The sequence below is a fragment of the Silene latifolia genome, chromosome 11 (genome assembly GCF_048544455.1).
Source record: "Silene latifolia isolate original U9 population chromosome 11, ASM4854445v1, whole genome shotgun sequence".
In the NCBI taxonomy this organism is placed as follows: domain Eukaryota; kingdom Viridiplantae; phylum Streptophyta; class Magnoliopsida; order Caryophyllales; family Caryophyllaceae; genus Silene; species Silene latifolia.
The window spans coordinates 203,940,278-203,958,321 of NC_133536.1; the positions used below are offsets into that span (position 1 = coordinate 203,940,278).

The window sequence follows — 18,044 nt, forward strand, 5'->3', positions numbered from 1 at the left end:
TAAACTTGGGGCCGTATTTTGGCCATGTTTTGAAATGCCCCTTGTCATAGTTTGACAAAGTTTTATTTTACATATCGTGTGTTTGTTATTTATTTTTCCTATTTTTAGGAAGTTTGTCCTGTCAGCCTGTTTGACTGATTTAGGCGAGCCCTGTCAACCTGAAAAGGCTGACGTTCTGACTCAGCTAGCTGTCGTGTCAGCCTGGTGGCTGATTTAGCCATATGCCGCAATGTAAGGAGGAGTGGCCGTGTCAACCTAGGAGGCTGATTTAGACCAGCCTGAATAGGCTGATCCAGACTAAGCTAGCTGCCGTGTCAGCCGAATGGCTGATTTAGGCGTATGCCGCAGTTTTTAGACTACTTAACCTTGTTAATGACGCAAGGTGTGTTCATCACGTTTAAAGCCAACAGGGGCGTCATTGAGGCACGTTTATCGTCATTCTAGGACCGATGGGACGCTGCAGGATTCTGGTAGAGCAAATATCCCTACGTTCCATGTTCGTGTGCATGCATGCTGGGGCCCTGATTAATTGCGATTAGTGCGAGCTACGTCCAGGGGGTAGTATCAGGGGTAGCTGGATAAGCGTATTCAGCTGTCAACCAGACTCCCTTTCGTATGTTCCACAGTCCGTCTGGTGAGGGTGCTCCTTGTGGAGAAAATAGGTTAGGCATGTTGGAGTGCCGTGTGCCTTGTCACCCCGCGTTGGCAGTTGACAGTCCTGCTAGACATCCTTTCAAAGTACCATAGACACTAGGATTCAGAGTGATGTACTTAGAGAAGCCTGAAAATAAGAAAATCTATTAAAAAGACTTTATCAACACAAGCCTCCCTGCATAAGACAATTTCCTTGCTCCAATTGCTCTTATCCTCTCCACAACTCTCTCCACCAATTTTGCACAGTCACTTGCAGCTAACCTTTTAGAAATTATTGGAACTCCCAAATACTTGAAAGGGAGAGTACCAATAGTGATACCAGCTAGCTGACATAACTCCTCAAGAGAACCTCTACTAATTCCATTCCCATACATACAGGACTTACTGTTATTCATAGCAAGTCCTGATGCACAAGAAAACGTCTCAAAAGCTCTTAAAAGAATAGTTACTGACCTCTTTTCCCCTTTGCAGAATAAGAGGAGATCATCAGCAAAACAAAGATGGGAGAGCTTCAATGGTCTACACAATGGATGATATTTGAACCCTTCATAATCTTGCACAACTTGAATAACTCGACTAAGGTATTCCATACATATTGTAAAGAGAAGGGGAGAAAGAGGATCACCATGTCTAATCCCTCTTCTAGCCATCCCTAATGTTGGTGATGCTATGTTTTGTTATGTACATTTTAGGACGAGATGGATTAGATGTTGTTCGAGACAAATATTTAAACTCGTAATTATTGAGCTGATTGTCCATTAGGTAGCCTAGGGTGGCTATTTTGAGTTTCGACTTTCATAATTATCGAGATTACATAAACACGAAATCTCAAATAAGACAGAAAATCATGCTACACACTAGACCGCTAGTCGAATACATTATGATCGAGGATGAATAGATCAAGTAAAATAATAGACGAGGCACAAGCTTAAAGCTGCTTTCAAATTTAATTTAGCATCAATAGAGCTGGAATTGAGATTCGGAAAAACCAGGCTGAGAGCCTTTAATTACATCGACAATAATAGCATAGGGAAACATAACATTAACATCAAAAGGTTGACAAAATGCAGCAAATACATAAGGCATCGATTAATTGTTTGGTGTTACTAGGCCTTCTTCTTGCTGAGGAAGACTGTAGTCAACACTTTGTTGGTGACCTCGAAGGACGCTTTCATCATCGCCAGTCCCTGTAAAAAAAAATCATAACTTACTACAGTGAATATTGCATCCTGAAAAAACCTTACAGCAAAGAACATTAAACAAGGTTACCTCAGTAAAACCGACTTGAACCTCTTTCTCAACGAGTGCAGAAACATCCTTGACATTCAACTTGTTCATGAGAGTAATTCCGGAGATAGTAGACATAGGTTTCACCTCCAAATTATCCATAACCATGTAGGACGCATTTGCATTGCTTGTTGTGCCTACATTAACAGCCTTCGAAGGTATTAGAGCATAAGTTGACGGTATATTCATAGTGCAACGACAGGCAGGACAAATTGTTTTAGGGTCACAACTCAAATATTTAGAACAGTGAGCACACTTATAAACCGTATCACTGGCTGGAACATTAACAGCATCTTGCGGTTTCAACACGATATCTTTGTTGGCATTATTGACCTGAAAGTAATCAGAGCTAAAAGACTCGACACTCTTGTAAGGAGATCCAACTGACCCAACGATGCCATTCACAAGGAGTTTTAAGACAGTTCCGACTGGCAGTGACAGTATATGAAACAGGAAATCAACAAACTCTTTTCCGGCTTCTGCAAATAGAACTTTGTTAGCCTTACTGTCTACCAACAGTTTCAAACTCAACTTTGTCGTCTCTGCCATTTGATCAGATTGAAATACAGATGAATTTGATTTGATTATGAGAATTAAACGTGCAATGTGACATATATATAGGGGAGAACGATGGTAGCAGATTGGGTGATTTAATGAATGACATGAGAGTAACTATTGGGCGAATTGCAAACGGTATATAGTCGATAGTTGAGTTTCCATGAAATTGTCAGGTTGGAAATAGTTGCATTCCTCGGAGAACTCATTAGTTTGCCATAAATGAATAGCTTTTTTTAACAAAAATGAATAGTCTCAACCGTCTTATTCTAAAATCTGTGTTCGTCAGAGATTTTAAATTTGTAATATACCTCAATGGCTCAATGAGACCAACCACAACATTTTTCTCCACCAAGGAACTGATATATCCTTGACTCGAACTTGTTAATGAGACTAATACCCGACATATTGACATGGTTTTCACCTCCAAATTATCGGTCACCATATATGTCACCAACTCCTTCACCTATCCCTTAGGCTTCTTTTCTGAACTAGTCTCACCACCAGGAGACAACAAAGCAACATTGTTAAGATTGTTTGCTTGTTCACATATTTCTAACTTTCCGGTTAAAAATAATCAGAATTTAGAGATTCAATTCTTTTTTAGAGTGATTTTACGCAACCAACCATGTCTTAGACGTTCAGTAGTTTGGTGATGGTTCCGACTGATAAAGACATCATTTGAATTAGAAAATCCACAAAATTGCTTTTTGCTTCCGCGTAGAGAACCTTGTTGGTCTTTGTGTCGACCAACAGCTTGAGCGATACTTGGGTAGTCGTCATAATTAGACTGTGTGAAGAGACAATCTCAAAAATCTGTTGGAATAATTTAGAGAAATGTAGATATTACACATCCATTAGGAAAATTCTAAATTAGGGCCATAAGATTAGAAGGACTTATCTAGAAAATTCATAAAGATGGAAATAGTGCATTATGCACCGACATAATGTGCTTATAAATAGGAAGTGTAGTAAGGGACTTGTATCCAACAATTACAACACAATTAATACAAACAATTTCACTAATTCCCTCTCCGCCTACATCAAACATAAAACTAACAAAATCTAATGGATAAACTAACAAATTTATCAGTACTTGGCTTTTTGTTCTTCCTCAATGTAATTGTTGGACAATATTACGGTATTATACCGTAAACGTAATAATATAGTTATGATATGATTAATATCTTCTACATGGTTGTAGGACTAGGTTTTAGACACTATATAAAGTGTCTTTTATTATAATTGTCGGATCACGAATTTAATAATACAACGATTACTTTATGCAATTCTCCCCTAGCGATTCTAATAGTAACTGATGTGCAGAGGCATCAAAGGTCACCCATTTAAGAGGGCGATTCAAGAGACGGAAATAACAGCTCAAATATGAAAAGCCACACGCATTTATAAGTTTTGACATTGCCACTAGCGTTTACTGGTGCTCTCTGAATGGACCGTCATTCGCCAATCGAATACATTACATAGATAAATAGGTCAAGTAGATTTAAAAGATGAGGCTAAGAGCCTCTACATCGGAAAAACAAGGCTAAGAGCCTCTACATCGAGAATAACAGCATAGCAGAAAATAACATTAACATCAAAATAAAGGAAGATAAAATGCAGCAAATTAAGCTAAATTTAACAATGCTAACTGCAACCGCATGCCATTAAGTTTGACGATCCTACTCTGCCCGTGCCCTCTTCCTCAAGAAGACAGTAGACAGCACAGTGTCGGCGACCTCAAAGGACGCTTTCAGCATCGCCAATCCCTGTAAAAATACAAAACAAAACAATAAAAACCCATTATTAAACCAATCTTAATGATCGTCACATATAAGGAATTAAATGTACGCAACCTTACCTCAGTAAAACCAACTTGAACCTCTTTCTCAGACAATGCAGTAACATCCTTGACATTAAACTTGTTCATGAGGGTAATACCAGAGATGGTAGACATAGGTTTTACCTCTAAATTATCCATAACCATGTATGTAACCACCCCTTTCACATATCCCCCTACTGTATTATTGCTGGTTGTCGCAATATCGACAACACTCTTTGCTGCAACATACGTTATCTCACTGCTTATCCTGCTATGACAACTAGGACAAATTGCATTAGGATCATGACTCACATATTGAGAATGAGACCCACACCTATAAATCGCGTTGCCAGCTGGACCATCATTAAGTTCTAGTAAAGGAACATTAACAGTAGTTTTCGGTTTCAACACAGCATCTTTATTAAGATTGGCCTGAAAGTAGTCAGAGCTAAGCGACTCGACACTCTTATAAAGAGATCCAACTGACCCTACCATGCCACTCTCATTCAGGAGTTTCACGACAGTTCCGACTGACAGTGACAGGATATGAAACAGGAAATCCACAAAATCTTTTCCGGCTTCCGCAAACAAAACTTTGTTAGCCTTACTGTCAACCAATAGTAGCATTATTATTCCTCGGAGATTTTTAACAGTTTGTTAATTGTGGAGTTTGTTCTATGTTTTGAGCATCGTAAATTGTATAACAATTCTTTGCTTTTACTTCAATCTTTGACCGGTGTGTATTGTATGCCACACTCAAATTCCTATCCAATCTTGTTGATCTTTGTGTCGACCAATAACTTAAGCAATACTTGGGTAGTCGTCATAATTAGACAGCGTGAAAAGACAATTTCAAAAATCTACAGATAAAATATCTTGTTGAAGTCACGACCAACGTGACCCCGTTCCCCCTATATACTTTCGAGTGTTAATGAAACGGAAGGCCTAAAAGAGACTTGTTGTTGAACTATTTATAAATAAATGAAGTACTTCAGTAATCAGTACTTAGTTTTTTATTCTTCTTCAATGGTAATTAAGTGCAGAGGCATGAAAGGACACCCCTTTAAGAGGACAATCCAAGAGACGGAAATAAATTAATGTAAATATGCAGAATGAAGTAAAACCAATTCAAAGTTCACTTCATAATTTCCTCTAAAAAAAAGTTCACTTCATAACAGCAAATATATGAAAGGCCACGGGACTGAAACCGATGAGGCAGAGAGATTTCAAATTGAAAATTAACGTTGATAGATAGATAGATAAAATGATAAATAGACCGGGAACTGAAATTACATTCAGACCAGGCTGAGAGCCTCTAGATTGGTAGTAATAGCATAGCGAAAAAAACACAGAAATTCCTTGTTTGATCCTACACCACTTCATTCCTTGTTGCTGAGGAAGACAGTAGTCAGCACTGAGTCGTTGACCTCAAAAGACGCTTTCAGCATCGCCAGTCCCTGTAAAAAACAAAAACGAAAACATCATAAAATGTACGCAACCTTACCAATGTGACGAAAACACACTACTTCAGGACCATTGAAATTACCTCAGTAAAGCCGACTTGAACCTTTTTCTCAACAAGCGCAGAATAATCTTTGATATTGAACTTGTCCATGACAGAAATACCGGACATAGTAGACAGAGGTTTGACCTCTAAATTATCCATAACCATAAAAATAATCCCCTCTTTCACATATCCACCAGTTGTAGTATTGGGAGGCGGAACATAGGTTAACTGATTTTGTATCTCTTCTTCGCAATCAGGACAAATTGAACTAGGTTCATGACTCCAATATTCAACACAGGAACCACACGTATAAATCTTACGACTGGCGGTGGTGGCTGGAACAACATCATTCAGTTCCAGCAATGGAATGTTAACAACAGCATTAGGATTATTAGGTTTCAACAAGACATCTTTGTTTACATTGGCCTGAAAATAATCAGAGCTAAGCGACTCGACACTGTTATAAAGTGAATCAATAGAACAAGCCGTGCCACTCTGATTCAACAGCTTTACCGCAGTTCCGAATGGTAGAGACAGGATATGAAACAGGAAATCCACAAAATCTTTTCCGGCTTCCGCAAACAGGACTTTGTTTGCCTTACTGTCAATTACCAGTGTCAAACTCAACTTTGTTTCTACCATCAAATCTGATTTTGAATTTGTTATAAGTGTAAGGTTTTATAAAAAGATTGAATTGAATGTAGTGATGAATTTACAAGGGTTGCAACCTAGCTTATATATATACTATTACAAATATTGAAGAAGAAGAAAGCTATGAACATATTTACCAAGAGACTAAAATACGGAAATAAAGAGAATTAGGAAAATGAAAATATTAACAAAAATATACAAAATACAATTAGGGATTATTCTCGTTAGGTTGTAACCAGTGGCTAATTTCCTAATTCTTGAAAGATCTCTTAATATCGCTAGAAAATCACAACATTATTCTCTAAGATTATAAGGAAAAATTCATGCTTTTAATATCATACTCCGCTGCCAAAAAAAAATATCATACTCCGTATAAGGGTTTTTATCTATGGTTGACCTAGGTTGCACGGACACTCCTCCTAATCTGCGTTCCCGTGTCGGACTCCCGTGTCAGACACGACACACGTCAAAACGTGTCGGACACTTGTAAAGCCGTGTCTAACTTTCATCTTTTATTTGGGCACGTGTCCGACACGTGTCCATGGTATTTTGAGCCGTGTCCATGGTATTTGGACACACCTCCAAACGAAATCAAGTTGAATTTAAGGTAAATGGCGAGAATTGTTATATGGTTGAATTTGATGGGGAAATAAGCTGAATTGGAGACAAATGATGTTCTTTAAACTAGTAATGAAATGTCGAAATAGATTGATTATAAGTTGGTTTTTGGTTTTGGAAATGAGAATGAGTTATAATTAAGGTAAGTTTTACTTTCACTTATTTAAATTTAATATTCAATACTTTTTCAAAAATAAAATCACACATATATAACTATAAAATATATATTTTATTAAATTTAAATGACGTGTCCCGTGTCCTAAATTTCATGGGATGCCGTGTCACATGTCCGTGTCGTGTCCGTGTCCGTGTCCGTTTTGGTGCAACCTAGTGGTTGACCGATAACTTTTTTTTTTGTCAGATTGAAAAAGGGCAACTTATAGTACCCAAAAGTGAACAAGCTAGTCAAGTCCACCAATACCTTGCTCGATGATAAGTGGACCGCCAAGGTGTCAGACTTTGGGCTCTTAAAAGTGGGTCCTGCAAGTGACACATGAGTAGGCCATGTTCAATACCATTGTTGAAGGTAGCTTTGGGTATTTGGATCCCGACTATTATCAAAGTGACAATTAACTAAGAAGTCGGATGTTTATTCATTTGGAGTCGTGTTATTTGAAGTCTTATGTGCCCGACAAGCGGTTGAACTTGACCTTCCTAAGGTTCGAGCATGCTACACAAAAGGGATCCTCTACACTATAGTCGATCCTACTCAACGGGCCAAATCACACCCGAGTGTCTTAAGTAAATTTGGGGAGATTAATATTGCAGAGTTGTGTGTTAGGGCTAATTGAGATGAACGTCCCTCAATGAGGGACATAGTACGCAGTTTAGAATTCCTGCTACAAACCACCGAGAACACTGGTGATGGTGGTAGTCTAATGGTGAATTTTACGATTAGTAGTAGTAATGCTACTTTTGGTGGTAAAAATGGTGCTTCGACAAGTTCATTAGGGGAATATATTTGCGAAAGTAGAGTAGTTGGTGTTGATACTCAAGGGTCGACTGATGCTACTAATGTTGTTGTTACAACTTCTCATATGGATGTGAAGTCGGGTTCAGTATTTTCTGAGATCTTTGAACTACGAGCTAGATAATGTTGGTGATTTAAGTGTAATTACATACCAGTTTGCTTTAGAGTATTCGAGTTTGGTTGATGGAAGGGTAAGTTCGATATAATATAATGTAAGTTCGACTGTGTGTACACTTTCATAGTTATTTACGAATTTAGAGTTTAATTTTCGTTCACATTGGTTAGGTTGCCTACATTTCCTAAGAATCTCTAAGAAAGATGGTAAATAGGATTATACAACCAGTTGTACAAGAGCGTACAACCTAAACACATCTGTTAAACAATATAATTGTGTAATTCATGTGTGTCGTTATTCTCATTAATCAATAGCGTATTTATACATAATATGGGCCGGGAATACAAAGCTAATCCACCGGCCCTAATACCCCCCCTCAAACTGGAGCATGGAGATCAAGAATGCCCAGTTTGCGAAGGAGGAATTGAAACTGAGACAAGCCTAAGGCCTTAGTAAAAATATCAGCTAATTGATTTTCAGAAGAAACATGAATAGGGCGAATTAGTCCTTCAGTAATAGCATCACGAATGAAATGGCAGTCGATCTCAATATGTTTCGTCCGTTCATGGAAGACCGGATTCTGAGCCAATTGAATGGCAGAGTCGCTGTCGGAGAACACTCGAATAGGACGAGGGATATCAATGCCAAGACTAGTAAACAATCCGATGAGCCACTTTAATTCACACAAGATAGTGGCCATAGCGCGATATTCAGCTTCAGCGGAGGAAAGCGAGACCGTCTGTTGCTGCTTTGCCTTCCAAGAAATAGGAGACTCACCAAGAAAAATGAGCCATCCAGACACGGATCGCCGTGTGGTCAAACATCCACCGTGATCCGAGTCGCACCACCCAGATAATTCAAGCTTGCTATCAGCCCGTAACAAAACTCCTTGACCCGGGCAGCCTTTAAGGTACCGAACCACACGAAGTGCGGCTGCCAAATGCTCCTGGCGAGGTTGACTCAAAAAACGAGATAACACATGGACCGAATAAGAGAGATCCGGACGAGTAACGGCGAGATACAACAAACGCCCAACGAGTCGACGATAAAGCTCGACATCAGCCAAGACCTCCCCTTTAGCATCCCCTAATGTATGATTTTGCTCAAGAGGAGTAGCAGCCGGTTTGGCACCTAATAAGCCAGCCTCAGAAATAATATCGAGTGTATATTTGCGTTGACTTAAAAAAATGTCTTCCGAACTGCGCGCCACTTCAATGCCAAGAAAGTATTTCAATACACCCAAGTCTTTCATGTGAAAACACTTTCCAAGATAGGACTTAAATTTCGAAATAGCGAGCGAGTCATTGCCGGTAATAACAAGGTCATCCACATAGACCAAAACATGAAGACAGACCGTATCACAAGAGTAACTAAAAAGAGAATAATCAGAATAAGACTGACTGAACCCATACTTGCGCAAAGCAGCGGCCAATTTTGCGAACCAACAACGAGGAGCCTGTTTAAGCCCATAAAGGGACTTCTTAAGACGACACACTTTACCCTCACGACCTTGTCCAAAACCCGGAGGAAGTTTCATGTACACTTCTTCATCAAGATCGCCATGTAAGAAAGCATTGTGGACGTCCATCTGGTGAAGTTCCCATTTTTTAATAGCTGCAACTGCTAAAAGGGAACGAACTGTAACCATTTTAATGACAGGAGCGAAGGTCTCACCATAATCAATGCCTTCCACCTGATGATTGCCAAAAATGACCAAACGAGCTTTATATCTTTCAATGCTACCATTGGAGTTATATTTGATTTTGTAAACCCAACGGCAACCAAGAGCCTTCTTGCCAGACGGAAGGTCGGAAATTTCCCAAGTAGAATTATTTTCAAGAGCGGTGATCTCGGCCTGCATAGCTTTACACCAGTCCGGGCTAGCAAGAGCAGCACGAAAATTAGGTGGCTCAACACCCGAAGTAATGGCTGCAAGAAAAGCACGGTGGCGCAAAGAAAACTTTTGACAAGAGAGATAATTAGCAAGAGCATAAGGGGTACCTGAGGAGGGAGGAGAGTCGGGAGAAGAGTCAGAATCGGAGGATGTATCTGCGGTGGTACCAACAACATAGCCTTTAAGTCGAGAAGAAACAAACTTGGCGCGTTTCCCACGACCCATATCTGGAGCCGTATCCGACCCATCAGGCCCGTGTGATGGGTCTGGCTGAACAGGATCCGAAACAGGGTCAGAGGACAAACCAGGCCCAGTAGAAGAGGACGGCCCAGGCTCAGCAGAGGAAGACGGACTGGGCTGAGCAGCAGCCGTTTCAGGCCCAACAGAGTCTGAATCAGAGTCCAAGCTCGGAGCTGTAAAAACCGTGTCAGGGACATCCGGGTCCGAGTCAGAAGACGGAGCTGGAGGGGGTGTTTTATCAGCCGGAAAATAAGGGAAGCTGTGTTCGTAGAAATACACGTCACGACTCACAAAGATTTCCCGTGTTTGTAAATCGAGCACCTTCCAACCCTTCTTATTGTGTGGATATCCAAGAAATAGACACTTGCGACTCCTCTTAGCAATTTTGTCACCGTTAGTATGTAGATTATGGGCAAAACACAAACAACCGAATGTCCTTATATGTGTAAAAATCGGTGCAGTACCAAATAAGTGCTCGTAAGGGGTCTTATTTTGTAATAACGGAGAAGGGGTACGGTTAATTAAATAGGCCGCGGTCAAAATACATTCGCCCCAAAAAGAGATGGGTAAATAAGCTTGAAACATCAAAGCTCTAGCAACATTCAAGATATGACGGTGTTTCCGTTCGACCCGCCCATTCTGTTGAGGAGTACCGACACAAGAAGTACGGAACAAAATTCCATGTTTGCGGAAAAAATCAGCCATTCCAAAAAATTCGGTCCCATTGTCGGATTGGACACACTTTACTACGGCCGAGAATTGAGTTTTAACCATAGCAAAGAAATTTAAGAACGTGTCGGTTACTTCAGTTTTATTAATGAGCAAATAAACCCAAACAGTGCGAGAGTAATCATCCACAATAGTTAAAAAATACTTTGCACCACATGAAGAGGGAGAGCGATAGGGACCCCATAAATCACAATGTATTAATTCAAAAATCGCAGAAGCTTTATTAGTATTCGATTCAAAACTGCTACGACTATGTTTTGCTTCATGGCAAATATCACAAATACTGTCTGGAATAGGATGCAAATCACTAACACAAGGTAATAATTTAACTACTTTATTGGATGGGTGGCCAAGTCTTCGATGCCACAAATCAAAAGAATCAATGCTAACCCGATGTATTGTTGGTTTAACCACCGCGCGCAGCAGATACAATCCGTCCCGAAGCTCACCGACTCCAATCCTCGTCCTCAAAAAACGGTCCTGAATATGACAAGAGGTGTTAGTAAAACTGAAAACACAATCTGTCGCAGCTACCAGTTGAGAGACGGACAAAAGATTACAAGCAAGACTGGGCACAAATAACACATTGCGTAAAACAAGGAATTCAGTTAAGCGAACTGTGCCGGCCAAAGTGGCCGATACACTCTGTCCATTAGGAAGAGTAACCGGAAAAGGTGGAATAGGATGTGGGTCAGCTAACCACGATTCGTCGCCGGTTACATGATGAGAAGCACCTGTGTCAATAATCCAAGGAGAAGACATACCACTTAGACGGTCATGAGACGAAGATGTAGCCGAACCCGAACCACCAACAAAATTAATGCGGCCCGAGTTCCCTGAATTACGCGAGGCAAATTTCGCCCTTCGAGCTTTCACCTCGTCAACTGTCCGTGGACGATCGCCCCACCATTCTGGAAATTTTTGGGACTTAATATAGCAATTGGGCACGTCATGTCCCGGAGCAGTACAAAAAGAGCACGTTATCTTCATTTTTTCGCGACGCTCAGCATCACGTAGGGCGCGCCAATCCGTGGTACCTGCAGTAGCGACAGAAACAGGGGTGCCGCTTTGAACTGCGAAGGCCATAACCTCAGGCTCTTCGACCGTGACAGTGGGACCAACGAGGAGACGTTCTTCTTGAATGACCGCGTGATATACACGGCTAAGAGTTGGCAATGGATCAATAGCCAACTGATGGTTTCGAATAGGACCGTAAAGGGACTTGTCGAGACCCATAAGAAATCGATGAAGCCGCTCCGAATCTTGTCTAGCAAGAGCAGCTTTAGTCACTCCACAATCACAGCCAACCGTGTTACATTTGAATGGCGGTTCCTGCGCAGCGATAGCATCCCAAAGGGTTTTCAAGTGTCCATAATAAGTAGTAACGGACATACCTTTCGTCTGTCGGCACTCGTGTAATTGAGTCTTTAAATTATGAATCTTGGCTCCATCAACAACGGCGTATTGATCAGCCAATTCGGACCATAAAACCTGGGCATCTTCGGAATCGGACACGCTTTCCCGGATTGAAGGATCAATCGAGTTTAGGATCCATTGAACCACGGTACAGTGCACAACCTCCCATTGCCCTAGTAAAAAATCGTCTGTAGGTTTTGGAATCGACCCATCGCAAAAACCGAACTTGCGTCTTGATTTCAAAGATCGACGCATTGAACGACTCCATTCATCATAATTGTCGCTTCGGAGTTTTACGTGAGTGATGGATTGGCCAGGACCTTCTTGATTGGCGAGAGAATAGGGTGAAAGAGGGTCGATTTTTTGTGGCGTAGGGTTATCATCATCACCGGCCATGGCAGCGGATGAAGAGATAATCTTCGTGGTGGCGGAGATGGGGTAAGTTTAGGGTTGAGAGAAAGGAACGTTACCGAAGCCTGATACCATGTTAAACAATATAATTGTGTAATTCATGTGTGTCGTTATTCTCATTAATCAATAGCGTATTTATACATAATATGGGCCGGGAATACAAAGCTAATCCACCGGCCCTAATAACATCTAATTGAGCTTATCTATATTTTTTTCAAGCTTCAATTTTAGGAGGAGATGTGACTAGATGTTGTTCGAGACAGATATTAAAACTCGTAATTATTGAGGCACATATAAATAAATTAATGTAATTACTCCTAATTAACATGACTCTTTATTGTGCTATCAAGACGGAAATAAATTAATGAAAATACAGAAGTATCCTGAAAATGTCAGTAAGTAGACACCAATTCAAAGTTCACTTCATATATAACAGCAAATATATGAAAGGCCACGGGACTGAAACCGATGAGGCAGAAGCGTACAGCAGATTTCAAATTGATATTTAACATTGATATATAGATAAATAGAGCTGGAAACGAAAAACCAGGCTGAGAGCCTCTACATCGGCAATAATAGCATAGCGAAAAATATCATTGAACACCAAAAGGTAGACAAAATGCAGCAAATCACGCTAAATGTAACATTGTTGCTAACTGCAGCCATTTGCCATAATTGTTTCATCCTACTACACCTCCTTCTTGATCAGAAAGACAGTAGTCAGCACTGAGTCGGTGACCTCTAAAGACGCTTTCAGCATCGCCAGTCCCTGTAAAAACAAAACCGAAAACATCATCATATGAGGTAAATTGTGTCGTGAACTGCAGTAAAAAAAAAAAGAAAAAGAAAATTGAAATTACCTCAGTAAAGCCGACTTGCACCTTTTTCTCAACAAGCCCAGAATAATCTTTAATATTGAACTTGTCCATAACAGAAATTCCGGACATAGTAGACAGAGGTTTGACCTCTAAATTATCCATAACCATAAAAATAATACCCTCTTTCACATATCCCCCACTTGCAACAATAGCAGCATCCGGAGGCGGAGCATATTGTAGCTGCAAATTGATAATGCGATTGTGGCAATGAGGACAAATTGTACTAGGGTCATGACTCCAATAGGCACGACAGCAAGAACACGTATAAATCTTACGACTGGCGGTGGCTGGAACATCATTGAGTTCCAGCAATGGAACGTTAACAACCGCTTTTGGTTTCAACACGTCATTTTTGTTTACATTGGCCTGAAAATATTCAGAGTTAAGCGACTCGACACTCTTATAAAGTGAACCAATACAACCCACCGTGGCACTCTCATTCAACAGCTTTACGACAGTTCCGACTGGTAAAGACAGGATATGAAACAGGAAATCCACAAAATCTTTTCCGGCTTCCGCAAACAGGACTTTGTTTGCCTTACTGTCAATTAACAGTGTCAAACTCAACTTTGTTTCTGCCATCAAATCTGATTTGTTATAATTTGCAACTGTAAATTTGTAATTTGAATTATTAGTTAGATTAGTTATGGCAACTATAAACTCCTTTTTATTAACCATCAATCTTGCCGAGCAAGATTGTTACTGTTTCCTTGGAAAATGGAATTGTGCCAAGGAAGCTACTGCTGATTACTCTACACACAATCTCATTTTAACTTTTATCATCTTGCTACTTGTGACTAGACCAGGCAAAAGTAACCCGACCCGACGCGAAAAAGCTGACCCAAGACCAAAAGTGACCCGGACTACTCACCTGAAAACCCGAACATGACCCGACCCGACCCGAACATGACCCGAGCTTTCTTGACCCGAACTGGTCTGACCCGAAAATGACCCGATCCGAAACCACCAAACCCGAAAATGACCCGACAAAATATAACTCTAATTGAACCGAAAAGACTTGAAATGACAATTTCTCTATTATTCATTGACCCGAAAATGACCTGACCTGAAACAACCCGACCTGTTTGACCCGGCAACAAACCCAAAATAGACCCAAAACCCGAAATGACCCGGCCCGACCCAAGTTAACCCGAAATCAATGAAAAACCCGAACTAATCCGACCCGAATTGACCCGACCCGTTGACCCGTTTTGCCAGGTCTACTTGTGACGGATATATCCGTCACAAGTTTGTGACGAATCAAGTATCACTCACATGGTTAGATAAGACAAAAAGTAGAATTCATAGGGAATCACAAATAATTTGTTTTTATCCTCCCATGTGGATTTTATTTGACCTCACAAGCTTGTGACGGATATCAATCGTCGCAAATGAGAATTTGTGTTTCCTCAATATATATAACTCTAGTCAACAAATTGCTATTAGTAATCAAAGCGTCTTGCTTGTGACGGGCTAATTCCGTCACAAGCTGAAGACCTCTCACAAAAAGGGAGAGGGGACAAGGTGGGACACCCCCATGTGCTTCCCCATTCACCTCTCATGGGTATTTTGTGAGAGGAAATAGTCTACGTCACAAGCTTGTGACGAATATCGCCGTCTTCAATGAGATTTTGTGATTAGTAATTGTTAGGGTGCATCCATGTCCCCAAAGACGGACCCAAAATTTAACGTTTGGGATGACAAAAAAATATAGTCTATAAACATCAATAAATTTTGGAATCCATCAAAATATACATAAATTTATTAAATGTAATTTAAAAATGTATAATGAGTAAGCAAAAAACCAAAAGTGTTTACCACTAAACCAGAACATATTTATTGTCATTACATAAGATAATATTTAATTATCTACTCTTATTCAGCGGTAGCGAAATTCCACCTTCTAAACAAATTTTTTTTAGTGTTTGGGGGTAACGGTTGTCACTCCTTGCTACTAGATAGGACCGCCCATGCATGTCCCACATCGGTAGTGAAGAGATGAATTACCATTTTTGTAAATGTCTGCAAAATATAATAATACGAGACTTTTTGGGAATGAGTTCAAGAGTAAATCTGTAAGGTTTGCTCAAAGCGGATAATATCGTACTATTATGGACACAAGTGCTAGGTAGCACGGAGCCACGGACACTCCAGCTAACTAGTTGTCCCGTGTCGGAACCCCGGACACCCGACATTCGTCGAACACACGCCTAAACATGTTATAGTTTAAACGAGAAATAAAATGTCAATAAAGATTGATTAGAAGATGGGTTTGGGTGAGAACTGGGAAATGAGAATTGATTATAATTAAGGTCAAACTTTACCTTCACCTATCTAAATTTAATATCAAATACATCACAAAAAAAAAAAATCATCACATTGTCCGTTTTGGTGCTACATAGGACACCGGTACAACATAGGCACAACACAAGGTATTCACGATTCCGCACAACAAATGGTATCAGATCCCAGGTTGACTTGGGCTAGACACTAGAAACGGTATTGAGAAAATACTTCAAGGTGACGTATACGGTATACCCAGGGTGGTTATCAAGACTCAGTAATGCGGGTGTCAAGTTCCAAGTCAAGATGATGGTCTTTGGTTTGAGGGCATGGTTCATGATTGTTAGGTGTAAAACAATAGATGAGGCACAAGCTTACAGCTGCTTTCAAATTTATATTTAACGTCGATAGATAGATTGATAGCTGGAATTGAAAGTACATTCTGAAAAAGCAATAGAAAAAGAGCCTCTACAACGACAGTAATAGAATAGCATAGCGAAAAATAACATAAACACCAAAAGGTAGATAACATGCCATAGTTGAATTATGCTACTTCTTCTTGGCGAGGAAGACAGTAGTCAGCACAGAATTGGTGACCTCAAACGACGCTTTCAGCATCGCCAGTCCCTATAGAAACAAAATTTAAAAACCGACTAATTAATTAATTAATATTAATATAGTGTCATGAATTGCATAAAAACCTTACAAGAAAGAACATTGATTAATAATAATGTTACCTCAGTAAAACCGACTTGAACCTCTTTCTCAACGAGTGCAGAAACATCCTTGACATTGAACTTGTTTATAAGAGTAATTCCGGAGATAGTAGACATAGGTTTGACCTCCAAATTATCCATAACCATATAAGTAACAACCCCCTTCACATATCCATCAGTTCCACTACTTGTCGTCGCAATATTCCCCCCATTCTGAGGCATAACATAGTTCATTTCGGTGTTTATAAGACGACTACAATTAGGACATCTTGTATTAGGGTCATGACTCACATAACTAGTATGGTTGACGCAACTATATATCTTACGGCTCGTCTGATCTTCGTCATCATCAAGTTCCAATAATGGAACATATACCGCTACTCTCGGTTTCAGCACAACATCTTTATCGACATCGGCCAGAAAGTAATCTGAGCTAAGAGACTCGACACTTTTATAAAGAGATCCAATTGACCCAACCATGCCATTCACATTCAAGAGTTTTACGATTGTTCCGACTGGCAGTGACAGTATATGGAACAGGAAATCCACAAACTCTTTTCCGGCTTCCGCGAACAGAACTTTGTTAGCCTTACTGTCTACCAACAGTTTCAAACTCAACTTTGTCTCTGCCATTTTATCAGATTGATTAAAAGTTAACAACAACTACTACTACTAGTGTTTTGAAAAACAGATGAATTTGATTATGAGAATTATTAAGCGTGCAATGTGACATTTGTAAATTGTACTAAAACACTTGTTTGCTTTTTACTTCCAATCTTTGACCGCTCGTCATACAAGTTCTTACATATGTCCATTTGTTTATACTACTTTAGTTCAATTACACAGTTTTTTTAATGGGAAAGGTATTTTGACCAGTTCATTAAAAGACAAATTCTCGTTATAGAAGGCGCATATTCGTCTATAACTAAAGACGGACCAAATATCTAATAGGAATATTTATAATAGTTGGGCCTCAACCATCATCTTAAGGTTTTGGTTGAGATGGTTCATCTATCATGGTATCAGAGCCAGTGTGACCGAAGGTCACGGGTTCAAATCCTGGCAACCTCAAAACTCCTTACGGGGGAGTCGGTGCACAACTAACCACTCTTTAAGCCCAACGAGCATTTGAGTGAGGGAGCGTAATAAGAATATTTATAATAGTTGGGCCTCAACCATAACCTTAAGGTTAGCAACCGACCTGTTTGCCAAATTTAGTCTAATTTTAAACAGTCCGTCTTACTTAAGACCGCCACTATCCGTCTTAAGCTTAAGACGGATAGTGGCCTCTCACACAA

At 40.0% G+C, this 18,044-nt stretch overlaps 5 protein-coding genes across 5 annotated transcripts; all 5 read right to left on the reverse strand.

Annotated features, from left to right (window-relative positions):
• Positions 1-1,760: 1,760 nt before the first annotated feature.
• Positions 1,761-2,490, reverse strand: LOC141614714 (uncharacterized). Its single transcript, XM_074433460.1, has 2 exons — positions 1,924-2,490; positions 1,761-1,841 (listed from the first exon to the last, which is right to left on the reverse strand). The coding sequence occupies exons 1-2, from the start codon at positions 2,488-2,490 to the stop codon at positions 1,761-1,763; spliced, it is 648 nt and encodes a 215-aa protein (XP_074289561.1).
• Positions 2,491-4,178: 1,688 nt separating this feature from the next.
• LOC141614715 (uncharacterized) lies at positions 4,179-4,945 on the reverse strand. Its single transcript, XM_074433461.1, has 2 exons — positions 4,358-4,945; positions 4,179-4,265 (listed from the first exon to the last, which is right to left on the reverse strand). The coding sequence occupies exons 1-2, from the start codon at positions 4,943-4,945 to the stop codon at positions 4,179-4,181; spliced, it is 675 nt and encodes a 224-aa protein (XP_074289562.1).
• Positions 4,946-5,520: 575 nt separating this feature from the next.
• Positions 5,521-6,483, reverse strand: LOC141615355 (uncharacterized). The gene is made up of 2 exons (XM_074433745.1): positions 5,865-6,483; positions 5,521-5,775 (listed from the first exon to the last, which is right to left on the reverse strand). Exons 1-2 carry the CDS (start codon positions 6,465-6,467, stop codon positions 5,698-5,700), a joined length of 681 nt encoding a protein of 226 aa, XP_074289846.1. The 5' UTR covers positions 6,468-6,483; the 3' UTR covers positions 5,521-5,697.
• A 6,846-nt stretch (positions 6,484-13,329) lies between these two features.
• LOC141612382 (uncharacterized) lies at positions 13,330-14,461 on the reverse strand. Its single transcript, XM_074431144.1, has 2 exons — positions 13,730-14,461; positions 13,330-13,638 (listed from the first exon to the last, which is right to left on the reverse strand). Exons 1-2 carry the CDS (start codon positions 14,423-14,425, stop codon positions 13,558-13,560), a joined length of 777 nt encoding a protein of 258 aa, XP_074287245.1. The 5' UTR covers positions 14,426-14,461; the 3' UTR covers positions 13,330-13,557.
• Positions 14,462-16,579: 2,118 nt separating this feature from the next.
• On the reverse strand, positions 16,580-17,379 carry LOC141614717 (uncharacterized). Its single transcript, XM_074433462.1, has 2 exons — positions 16,768-17,379; positions 16,580-16,657 (listed from the first exon to the last, which is right to left on the reverse strand). The coding sequence occupies exons 1-2, from the start codon at positions 17,377-17,379 to the stop codon at positions 16,580-16,582; spliced, it is 690 nt and encodes a 229-aa protein (XP_074289563.1).
• Between the last annotated feature and the right edge of the window lie 665 nt (positions 17,380-18,044).

Bases quoted from the DNA above. Each gene is read 5' to 3' on its own strand.
- LOC141614715 (XM_074433461.1), bottom strand. From the start codon at position 4,945: ATGCTACTATTGGTTGACAGTAAGGCTAACAAAGTTTTGTTTGCGGAA. The intron at 4,266-4,357 runs GTAAGGTTGCGT...GTATTTTTACAG, and splicing joins TTCAAGTTGGTTTTACTGAG to GGATTGGCGATGCTGAAAGC.
- LOC141614714 (XM_074433460.1), bottom strand. From the start codon at position 2,490: ATGGCAGAGACGACAAAGTTGAGTTTGAAACTGTTGGTAGACAGTAAG. The intron at 1,842-1,923 runs GTAACCTTGTTT...TTTTTTTTACAG, and splicing joins TTCAAGTCGGTTTTACTGAG to GGACTGGCGATGATGAAAGC.
- LOC141612382 (XM_074431144.1), bottom strand. From the start codon at position 14,425: ATGGTTAATAAAAAGGAGTTTATAGTTGCCATAACTAATCTAACTAAT. The intron at 13,639-13,729 runs GTAATTTCAATT...TTGTTTTTACAG, and splicing joins TGCAAGTCGGCTTTACTGAG to GGACTGGCGATGCTGAAAGC.
- LOC141615355 (XM_074433745.1), bottom strand. From the start codon at position 6,467: ATGGTAGAAACAAAGTTGAGTTTGACACTGGTAATTGACAGTAAGGCA. The intron at 5,776-5,864 runs GTAATTTCAATG...TGTTTTTTACAG, and splicing joins TTCAAGTCGGCTTTACTGAG to GGACTGGCGATGCTGAAAGC.
- LOC141614717 (XM_074433462.1), bottom strand. From the start codon at position 17,379: ATGGCAGAGACAAAGTTGAGTTTGAAACTGTTGGTAGACAGTAAGGCT. The intron at 16,658-16,767 runs GTAACATTATTA...TTGTTTCTATAG, and splicing joins TTCAAGTCGGTTTTACTGAG to GGACTGGCGATGCTGAAAGC.